Source organism: Oncorhynchus mykiss, chromosome 10, assembly GCF_013265735.2.
Source record: "Oncorhynchus mykiss isolate Arlee chromosome 10, USDA_OmykA_1.1, whole genome shotgun sequence".
NCBI classification, from domain to species: Eukaryota; Metazoa; Chordata; class Actinopteri; order Salmoniformes; family Salmonidae; genus Oncorhynchus; species Oncorhynchus mykiss.
This window is the reverse complement of record NC_048574.1, coordinates 57,987,861-57,999,384: the sequence shown is the minus strand read 5'-3', so window position 1 is coordinate 57,999,384 and position 11,524 is coordinate 57,987,861. Positions and strand designations below refer to the sequence as shown.

Here is an 11,524-nt window from a genome sequence, read left to right as displayed (position 1 = left end):
TCAGACAGTTGCATTTTTTTTAACCTGTCTGATTCACTTCTCTAAATGTTGAAAAAGCAGAAGTAACACACAAACACACACACACTCTCTAACAATGATTACTTGAATAGCTGGACTTCTCTGACGCCAGAAAGACTGCAAGCACAGACACAGTTAGTACGCAAAGTAACACATGACTCCTGAGTGTTTGCAGAACCTTTCCTGGAGGTGAGCATCTGTGTATCTCTGTCAGTTAGTCACACCCTCCCTAGCCATATATTTACTTTCCTTTATTTGTACTTCATCTGAAGAGTGTAAGTTGACATTCAGTACACAGCCCTCATGGCTACAACTGTAGGCTTTAGCTCTGTGCCGGTGGGTTATTGTGGTCCTGAGTTGCACATCCCACCTGAGTTCATTTGTCGCAATAAAGAAAGTTTGAGAAAAGAAAAACCAACCCATGTCGAATGGATACAAATATTGTCGATCTTTACAAAAAATGTCTTCTATACCCTCTGTTTCCATTACATATGTCGCATTTATTTTGTTGCAACATTGCTTTTGTGGAATAAACCTGGGTCAATGGAAGCCAGCCTACTGTCTTCACTTCTGTCTCAACTTTAGTATGTACAGTCTCCAGCACACTGAGAATTAAAAAACACAAAAAAGTAATATCAAGTCTAAAGTCCACATGATAAGAGACCTGAACAAAATTGTTAAGAAATTCACCACTTGCTTTTTCTTGTATACAAACTCAACTAACCGCTCCTGAGGAAGCTACTCAAGCAAAGGCTGCATCACAGTTTTTAAGTAACCTCACTCCCTAGAGTTGGATAGAGAGCGCACTTTGCACAAAACTTGAGTATGGTCAGTGCCTTTGAACATCGAAGACATACACCATTTTAAAGCAGTCAACTTGGTGGGACTTTCTATGGTTTGTTTCTTCAGCCCTATTCCTCAGCTTTATAGCAAACCAAGTGGCAGAGTTGCTGTCTTGTTGTTTTTCAAAGTAAGGAGTGGGGCTTTAGTATTTTCCCAGACAGACAAGTTCAATTAAATGCACGATAATTGCACCATTTTGTTAAATCTGCATATATTACATAGCCTATGGCATAATGCTAACACAACTTAGTTAATTCTAGTTCCCATTTTATGGTGTGTGCTTGTAGCCTGAAGAAATCCAGTCTGTGCTATCATGCCAAATCCTTTTCACTCATTGTCATGCCAAACATGCCAGCGTTTGGCATGACAAGGACAGACAAGGAGTTGATATGATAGCACAAACATACTGGATTTATCCAGGCTAGTTTGCTTGTTCCGCCTCCTCTTCTTGATCTTCCTCCTCCTCCTCTTTGTGCCGTGGGGAAGATCTTCGTAGGCTATACTCGGCCTTGTCTCAGGGTAGTAAGTTGGTGGTTTGAAGATATATTCCTCTAGTGGTGTGAGGCTGTGCTTTGGCAAAGTGGGTGGGGTTAAATCCTGCCTGCTTGGCCCTGTCCAGGGTTATCGTCGAACGGGGCCACAGTGTCTCCCGAGTCCTCCTGTCTCAGCCTCCAGGTGTTATGCTGTAATAGTATATGTGTCGGGGGGCAAGGGTCAATCTGTTATACCTGTTATATCTCCTTTCTTATCTAAAGGAGATTGAAAGCATGGTTTGTTGCTTGAGCTATTTTGCGTAAGAGAAGCTGTACAGTGCTGGAGGAAGGTACCACATCTCTCCTATAAGCAAGTGAGAATGAGAGTGACTGACCCATATAGGCTACTGACTACAAAGAGAACAGACAGAGAAGCGATAACCACATGCTATGGTGAGAAATAAGCTCATTTCTACACAACATTAAATCGCGGATGCACACATGCATATGCATGCACACACATACACAGACTATACTATGGGGATGATGAAGGGGGTTGATGGAATCCACGTTGGATGACAAGTTCATTTTGATACATGTATATTTGTAGTCTTAATTGAGCAACCATAAGAGTCCCACACTCTCTCTCCATTTGTGGGTTTTGTTGTTAGACTAACATCAGGGGATTTTTCAAAGAACCTTGCAGATAGAACAGTGATGTACAGAAGATCAGAAGTCTTCTGTGTAGGCCTATATTCTGTAAAACACATTCCTATCAGCTATGCTTCTGATCACATGTAAATATAATAACTACACCAGTTTATTATAATTATAAGTGAAATAATCTGTCTGTTAACAATTGTTGGAAAAATGATTTATGTCATGCACAAAATAGATGTCCAAACCGACTTGCCAAAACTACAGTTTGTTAACAATACATTTGTGGAGTGCTTGAAAAACAAGTTTTAATGACTACAACGTAAGTGTATGTAAACTTCCGACTTCAACTGTACACACAGCATGTAACATTGTCAGAGTGGTATAGTTGCCTCCCTATAGCATCATGCCAACGTGAAACATGTAGGATCAATGCTGTCGTTGGTCTGGCCCCTCACCGGAGACCAATCCGGCATGGCTAAACCTAACAGGGGCCAAAGCCCCCTCCGACGTAGCTCTCAGGGTCATTGAGACACACAAGCCTCTAAACCACGCCAAGGTCACAGCTTTGAGAGAGGAGTGATTGAATCCAGTCCCGTCTGAACAGAAGCTAAGATTCTGACATCTGAGTACAAAACAGACTCTTCTGGTGAACAGACTCCTCCGGTGCCAGATACCAGTGTATCCCCAACCTGTAAAGCCAGCACATAAACAAATAGAAACAGAAGCCTGTAAATCAATAAGATCAAACCATTTGCAAACTGTGCTTGTTCTTGTGTATTCTGTATTTTCATATTGGCTGGTATGTTATACAAGCCAACAACAGGTGACCATTTCCATCCTAAATGTGTGTGTGTGTTCACAGATACAGAAGTTGCATATAAAGTAGCATAATATGCACACACATGTATATACACAGTACATACACACATCCATACACAAAAACCTTACCGATCTCTGAAAGTTCACATCAACATAATGTTGGCCTTCTTCTCTTTGCTTGCAGGCTGCATTGAAATAAAGGGAAAAGGCATAATATTACATGATTACCTACAGTGTATGTTCTGTATATGTTGCCTTCAGGGTGCTCTGTATGATGTCAACTGTAACACAGATTGTACTTACCTCCACATTTTCTTATTGCCCAGTAAGTACCAACACTTATTATCCCAACTGCTAACAATGTAACCAGTGTGATTGGGACAGGATTGCGACCAGACTCTGTCAGGAGTAAAATGGAGGATGGGGGTTAGGGAACAGTTCAGTCACTCATTTGGCATTGCCTGTCATATCATTTTCATTAACTTCTTCTCATCTACCATATTTTTTTAATCAACTGTATGTTGTATGTGGCCTTGCCCTGTATTCACCTGAAGCCTATATTCTTCCTGTCTAAATTAAATTCAGCTGTTCAAACCCATGCCCTGTGCTTTAGTCAATACTGATGAATGACATTGATGAAGGTATTATAAGGTAGGCTACACGGCTCATAGGAAAATAAATACAGAAATCTGATTCCTGTAATACATAAGTTAAAATAATTACAACATGATAATACGCATGTTGAGAGATTTTGCAAAAACTACCCTCCAGGTTTTACTGTTAAAAATATTTCTCCCTTCACTATCCTACAAAATAAGCTGTTAGTGAGGAAATGAATAGCAGACACTGTCTGGGTGTTGGCTCTCACTGATCCACAAAATGGGAAAACAATACCTTTGAGGGCAGAGCGTGAGGACAATTGAGGGCAGAGCGTTTGAAAGTTGAGTGGAGTTCGTTTTGAGTCAGCAGGGTTGGAAGCCTCACATCTGTAGGTGTCAATGTTTCTTTTGTTTAACTCCAGAGGGAGAGAGAGATTGGTGAGAAGATCAGGGCTGCTGGTCTGGTTGAGAATCTCCCCTCCTCTGTACCAGGACAAGATCACCTCTCTCCCGTTCTTCACAGTGCACACCAAGGAACAGCTCACTTTTTCAAATGGACTGTCCACTGAGGGACTGATGTGAGGAGCAGACACTGAGGCTGGGATAGCAGAATGATTAAGCAGTGACTCAATGACAAACAGAGATAAAAAATGATGTGTTGACAGTGAAAACTAAGATGTCATAAATGAGACCTGAACATATATGAAGTGGGCTACTTCTTTTGCAAACATGTGTAGACTCAGATCTGCCATGGTAAATGTTAGTTGAAAAACATGTAACTAAATAAAAAGGTCTTTCTTGATCTTCATTGAAAACAACTGGGTAACAGACTAAGTGAGAGAATCGAAAAAAGGGAAGTAAAACAAGAAGCCAGACACGCACCATAGACAGTTAGATTTGTAATCTTAGATGAACTCTGTGTATTGATGATAAACATTGTATAAAGTCCAGAGTCGCTGATGGTGAGGTTTCTGATGGTGAGAGATCCAGTCTGAGTATCCAGCTTCAGTCTGTCTTTGAACTTCCTACTGTAGTCCGTTGTAATCACACCTGCATTCAGCATAGCTAGTTTATCAAATGAATCTGAATGATTCAATGGGAAAGACCATGCCATAATAGTGCCACTAGGTAGGTCATTAAGTCCAGTCGGTAAAGTTACTTTCATTCCCTCTATTCCCGACACATTTACAGCATCAATCAGATCTGAAAAGAAGAAAGAAAACATTGGCTAAGGGCAGTAGCTACATCAATACAAAGCATTAACAGGACTAAATCCTGTAGGCGATCCCAGATCCAAGCCAAGCACATGATAGACTAGGATTAATTAATTTATACTTTTAAAGTACGCAGTGACCTACTTACTTTTTTGTTTGTATTGTCTATGTATTATTATTATTTTATAATCCATTGAGTTGTAGTTATGGCTACTAGGTGTAGCCTACACTTTAGTTCACATTTCTAACTCATGAACACTAAATGTGACTATTTTGACCTTTATATAACCCAGAGCTGCCAACGCTCGAGCGTTGGCTGTGAGACACACATTCATTTCACACTCTTCATTAGCTTTCACGGCACACCTCTTACAGGGCTGACAACTTTTGAAAAAAATCTTATAGTGCGGTCTGCTATGTGAATTTCATTGCCCCCTGGTGCAATCCCTAGACGGGGGACTGGGGGTCCCCCCCTCCCCCTCCAGGGAGATTTCCTGCTTGCTCTCCAGGAGGGTTGCCCCCCCCCCTGGTCTTTTTTCCAAGTGCTGGGTGTTTGAAAATGTTCTTGTTAAAAAAAACAGTATTTCTCAGATTCACCCAACCTTCAAGAGAAATCAAATTAATATCAATATTCAGGTGGTTTATGCCTACTAGTTGAAGATCCTTGATCTTACACCTGCATTGCTTGCTGTTTGGGGTTTTAGGCTGGGGGTCTGTACAGCACTTTGAGATATCAGCTGATGTACAAAGGGCTATATAAATACATTTGATTTGATTTGACATCATCTTACTCTACACAGACAACATATAATGTGTTTATCTCTGCATGATACTAACATTAGAAAATTATTTTTCATTCCTGGAGCATTTAATATCTTATGCCTATGTGAATTATTCAAAACTGTCCATGAATGGCTGCAAAAATACATAGCCTCATGTAAGTCATTTTCAAAGACGCAAGTAGGCATATCGGATTTCAAATATATGACTACAGTGTCAAAATTGTGAAGAAGTGGAATAATCAAATACGTGTGGGGAATAAGAGTAGTGTTCTTGCTGACAAGTCAAGCACAGTAATGAAACAACATGTTTGCCAATCGTTAAGAATGAGAATTGTAAATAAATAATCAAATCTACAAAAGACAAGAATACATACTGACTGCCCTCGACCAGCACAAAAACATCCTGTGGCGGACTGCAATAGCATCGAATAGTCCCCGCGATATGCAGCTGTTCAGGGAAGTCAGGAACCAATACACTCAGTCAGTCAGGAAAGCAAAGGCCAGCTTCTTCAGGCAGAAATTTGCATCCTGTAGCTCTAACTCCAAAAGGTTCTGGGACACTGTAAAGTCCATGGAGAACAAGAGCACCTCCTTCCAGCTGCCCACTGCACTGAGGCTAGGTAACACGGTCACCACCGATAAATCCATGATTATCGAAAACTTCAACAAGCATTTCTCAACGGCTGGCCATGCCTTCCTCCTGGCTACTCCAACATCGGCCAACAGCTCCGCCCCCCCCGCAGCTACTCGCCCAAGCCTCTCCAGGTTCTCCTTTAACCAAATCCAGATAGCAGATGTTCTGAAAGAGCTGCAAAACCTGAACCCGTACAAATCAGCTGGGCTTGACAATCTGGACCCTCTATTTCTGAAACTATCCGCCGGCATTGTCGCAACCCCCATTACCAGCCTGTTCAACCTCTCTTTCATATCGTCTGAGATCCCCAAGGATTGAAAATCTGCCGCAGTCATCCCCCTCTTCAAAAGGGGAGACACCCTGGACCCAAACTGTTACAGACCTATATCCATCCTGCCCTGCCTATCTAAGGTCTTTGAAAGCCAAGTCAACAAACAGGTCACTGACCATCTCGAATCCCACCATACCTTCTCCGCTGTGCAATCTGGTTTCCGAGCCGGTCACGGGTGCACCTCAGCCACGCTCAAGGTACTAAACGATATCATAACCGCCAACGATAAAAGACAGTACTGTGCAGCCGTCTTGGCCAAGGCCAAATACCTGGCCAAGGCTTTCGACTCTGTCAATCACCATATTCTTATCGGCAGACTCAGTAGCCTCAGTTTTTCTAATGACCGCCTTGCCTGGTTCACCAACTACTTTGCAGACAGAGTTCAGTGTGTCAAATCGGAGGGCATGCTGTCCGGTCCTCTCGCAGTCTCTATGGGGGTGCCACAGGGTTCAATTCTCGGGCCGACTATTTTCTCTGTATATATCAACGATGTTGCTCTTGCTGCGGGCGATTCCCTGATCCACCTCTACGCAGACGACACCATTCTGTATACTTCCGGCCCGTCCTTGGACACTGTGCTATCTAACCTCCAAATAAGCTTCAATGCCATACAACACTCCTTCCGTGGCCTCCAACTGCTCTTAAACGCCAGTAAAGCCAAATGCATGCTTTTCAACCGTTCGCTGCCTGCACCTGCAAGCCCGACTAGCATCACCACCCTGGATGGTTCCGACCTAGAATATGTGGACATCTATAAGTACCTAGGTGTCTGGCTAGACTGTAAACTCCTTCCACACTCATATCAAACATCTCCAATCTAAAATCAAATCTAGAGTCGGCTTTCTATTTCGCAACAAAGCCTCCTTCACTCACGCCGCCAAACTTACCCTAGTAAAACTGACTATTCTACCGATCCTCGACTTCCGCGATGTCATCTACAAAATAGCTTCCAATACTCTACTAGGCAAACTGGATGCAGTTTATCACAGTGCCATCCGTTTTGTTACTAAAGCACCTTATACCACCCACCACTGCGACCTGTATGCTCTAGTCGGCTTGCCCTCGCTACATATTCGTCGCCAGACCCACTGGCTGCAGGTCATCTACAAGTCCATGCTAGGTAAAGCTCCACCTTATCTCAGTTCACTGGTCACAAAACCCATCCGTAGCACGCGCTCCAGCAGGTGTATCTCACTGATCATCCCTAAAGCCAACACCTCATTTGGCCGCCTTTCGTTCCAGTTTTCTGCTGCCTGTGACTGGAACGAATTGCAAAAATCGCTGAAGTTGGAGACTTTTATCTCCCTCACCAACTTCAAACATCTGCTATCTGAGAAGCTAACCGATCACTGCAGCTGTACATAGTCTATCGGTAAATAGCCCACCCATTTTTACCTACCCCATCCTCATACTGTTTATATTTATTTACTTTCCTGCTCTTTTGTACACCAATATCTCTACCTGTACATGACCATCTGATCATTTATCACTCCAGTGTTAATCTGCAAAGTTGTAATTATTCGCCTACCTCCTCATGCCTTTTGCACACAATGTATATAGACTCTCTCTTTTTTTCTACTGGGTTATTGACTTGTTAATTGTTTACTCCATGTGTAACTCTGTGTTGTCTGTTCACACTGCTATGCTTTATCTTGGCCAGGTCGCAGTTGCAAATGAGAACTTGTTCTCAACTAACCTACCTGGTTAAATAAAGGTGAAATAAATAAAAATTTAAAATAAATCTGTCCCTACACTCGAACCAAATTATTTTTCTATTTTTTCTAGAATAAAACTTACACTGTAGGTAGGTCTGCCTGCTGCCTTTTCGTTGTCACAGCCTAAACAACAATCACCAAAGGAGGGGTCTGATGTCATTTTGCTGTCAAAATGCTGCATTCTGCAATACGGACTGGAGAAACAACCACCTAATTTTGTTGACAACATATAACAGTGGTACCATGCTACTCTTTTTTAGAGTTTTAGAAACTCAGCAGAGATGGTTCTCTCTCCATTCAGCTCCACTCTAATCTTGAGGGGCGTTTATTTTTCCATCCAATCCCCTTGATCCCTTAGATAACGAGACTAATCATGTGCTTCAATGTGTGGCTGTTCACAGTGCTGTGGCATGACATGACGACAATAGAGATTCAGATCGTGATGCGTCCTTAGTCATGTGCAGTGTTGCTCTATGTTATTCTTGTACAAACTAGGTTTAGTAAATGTGAAGCTCCAGTTCACTTCATTGTATTCAGAGTCTTTCGTATTTTATCCATTAGTAATAAGAGCTAAGACACTACAGACAGTACGTACTAAAGTCAATTTCAACCACTCTTGCATTAGTCCCCACAATTGGTGATTGGCATTTAGGCTGTGACAACGAAAAGGCAGCAGACAGACTACACTACAATACGTTTTAGCAGGGACGTTTGGTAGGGTGACCTGATTTGTAACTATGAAAATAATTTTGTCAAACAGATTGTGAACCCAAAAGTGAAAATTGTATTCTAGAGGGGGAACAATAACTAGAAAAATAATTGGTTAGGGTGCAGGGGCAGATTTATGTCATCTATTCTTCAGGAGATTGAATTAGCTATTTACTTTATTTAGTCTGATCAGTGGAACAATTCTCATTCTTGACAATGGGCAAACATATCGGCTCATTACTGTGTTTAACTATTCCCCACACTTATTTGATTATTCCACTTCTTCACAATTTTGCCACTGTAGTCATATATTTGAAATCTGATATGCCTACTTATGTCTTTGAAAATGAATTATATGAGGATATGTTATCCATTCATGGACAGTTTTTTAATAAGTCGTACAAATAAGAAGAGGGTGAAAATCAACAAAGACCTCTCTCTCACAATCATCTCTGCTGTGCACAATGACAAGGGCCCATATGAGTGTCTGTCATAATCGGACCGTTGCAGATGTAAAGCTAGATGTTCTGGGTAAGTTGAACACGCATGATGAAACTTTACATTTTGAATGTTGACTGGGTACAAGAACTATGACTACTTTACTCAGGGATAGATTTGAAGAGTTTACTTCCAAAACACTATATCCACCATTTTTCTTCATAAGAAATTATTAGTTATGTTTTTTTTTTGTCCATAGATGTGTATACATTTTTTGTTGTTGTTGCAAAATGCTACATATCCATTGTTTTTAGCTTGAACGGAACGTTCGTATCCTGTATATTTGACAGTGATATGTGATTTGTTTCTTAGATCTGTCTTTATGTAGTGTTGGGGTGTCTCTCTTGTCGTGATGTGCGTTTTGTTCTGTTTTATTTTATTTTGTACATTTTTAATCCCAGCCCCCGTCCCCGCAGGAGGCCTTTTGCCTTTTGGTAGGCCGTCATTGTAAATAAGAATTTGTTATTATTAACTGACTTGCCTAGTTAAATAAAGGTTAAAGAAAAAAACGATATAAGCATTGGCTATTAAATGTATACTTTTTTGACATTTTAGTATTGTGCACATGCTAGGCAGAGATGGTACGGTGACTCATGAACACATTATATTTTGTCTGTGTAGAGTAAGATGATGTCAAGGATCTTCAACTAGTAAGAAATGAATTGTTATAACAAGAACATTTTCAAACACACAGTACTTCAGAGGAGGACGACCCAGCAAGCAGGATTTTCTTCCAGCCCTATTTTAAAGAGATAGTCCACCCAAATTACAAAATGTTTGTGGACTTACCTTGAAAGCAGTGTATGGATAAGGAGACTGCAATCTATGATTTGGTTCCCCACTGCATCAACCATGAATATTAAAAATGTACTTTACATTTCACCCCCCACAAAAAGTAACAAACGGGTCAAATTTGGAGTTTAAAGGAGTCCTGAATACAGCTGACCTGTGTTTATTGTTATTTTTTTGTTTTACCCTGGTCATACGCCTAAGTCATGTCAAACGTGTAGAATTGCAGGAAATGACAATTATCATCTAGGGGTTGTGCCAGGGGGCAATGAAATTCACATTGCAAATCTCACTCCAAGCTTTCTTTTTTACATTATTATTATTTAACCTTTATTTAACTAGGCAAGTCAGTTAAGAACAAATTATTATTTACAGTGATGGCCTACATCGGCCAAACCCGGCCAATTGTGCACCGCCCTATGGGACTCCCAATCACGGGCAGTTGTGATACAGTCTGGATTTGAACCAGGGTGTCTGTAGTGATGCCTCAAGCACTGAGATGCAGTGCCTTAGACTGCTTTACCACTCTGGAGCCCAAAAATTGGCATCCCGGATTTAACCAGTAAGTCATCTAGAACACATTTTCTCTTTTACAATAAGGACATGACCAAAAAGCGATTGTGTAATTATAACAATATTTTTCTGCACCATCTGCCATAACACTTTTGCAATAATATAGTATATTCACATCAATTACACAAGAGTCATGTAACATGATAGTAGCCTACTTTTGTAATTGACTCTCAGTTTGACAAGGCAGACTTACCACTTTTGAGAAAGAGTAATATCCAGAGAACGAATCTTATCATTTTTCTTTTCAATAGGGTGTTCAGATTAAGTATAATTCACTCTACGTTCTCCCACCAATTGCAACACATTCTCTCTCTCTTTTTCTCTCTCTCTCTCTCTCTCATTGGGTGCCCCGTCTCTCTATTTCTCTCTCACGTGCATTGGGTGCCCCCCGTCTCTCTATTTTTCTCTCTCTCTCACACACACACACGTGCGCATTGGGTGCCCCGTCTCTCTATTCCTCTTTCTCTCTTTCACACATTGTGTGCGATGTCTCTCTCTCTCTATCAGGCAAACATGTTAGAGCAAGTGGGGAGTGTCCCTTCTTGTCATTTTAAATTCAAAGGACTTTATTGCCATGGGAAACATATGTTTACATTGCCAAACGCAAGTGAAATAGATAAATAAAGTGAAATAAACAATAAAAATAAACAGTAAACATTACACTCACAAAAGTTCAGAAGGAATAGAGACATTTAAAATGTCATTATTATTGCTATATACAATGTTGTAACATAGTTAAAGTACAAACATAAATACGGGTTACGGATTTGTTTAGAATTCTCTGTGGGTCTGTTTAATCTGAGGGACATACAGTATGTGTCTCTAATATGGTCATACATTTGGCAGGAAGTTAGGATTGCAGCTCAGT

At 40.9% G+C, this 11,524-nt stretch overlaps 1 protein-coding gene across 1 annotated transcript; it reads right to left on the bottom strand.

Annotated features, from left to right (window-relative positions):
* Positions 1 to 254: 254 nt before the first annotated feature.
* LOC110534348 lies at positions 255 to 11,055 on the bottom strand. Its single transcript, XM_021619151.2, has 6 exons — positions 10,850 to 11,055; positions 4,295 to 4,615; positions 3,708 to 4,010; positions 3,117 to 3,212; positions 2,943 to 2,998; positions 255 to 2,683 (listed from the first exon to the last, which is right to left on the bottom strand). Exons 1-6 carry the CDS (start codon positions 10,890 to 10,892, stop codon positions 2,552 to 2,554), a joined length of 951 nt encoding a protein of 316 aa, XP_021474826.2. The 5' UTR covers positions 10,893 to 11,055; the 3' UTR covers positions 255 to 2,551.
* Positions 11,056 to 11,524: the final 469 nt, after the last annotated feature.

Excerpts from the sequence above, each read along its gene's own strand:
- LOC110534348 (XM_021619151.2), bottom strand. The coding sequence starts at position 10,892 with ATGATAAGATTCGTTCTCTGGATATTACTCTTTCTCAAAAGTG. Across the intron at positions 4,616-10,849 it reads ATTACTCTTTCTCAAAAGTG|ATCTGATTGATGCTGTAAAT; the intron begins GTAAGTCTGCCT and ends TCTTCTTTTCAG. Across the intron at positions 4,011-4,294 it reads TACAAATCTAACTGTCTATG|CCTCAGTGTCTGCTCCTCAC; the intron begins GTGCGTGTCTGG and ends CTGCTATCCCAG.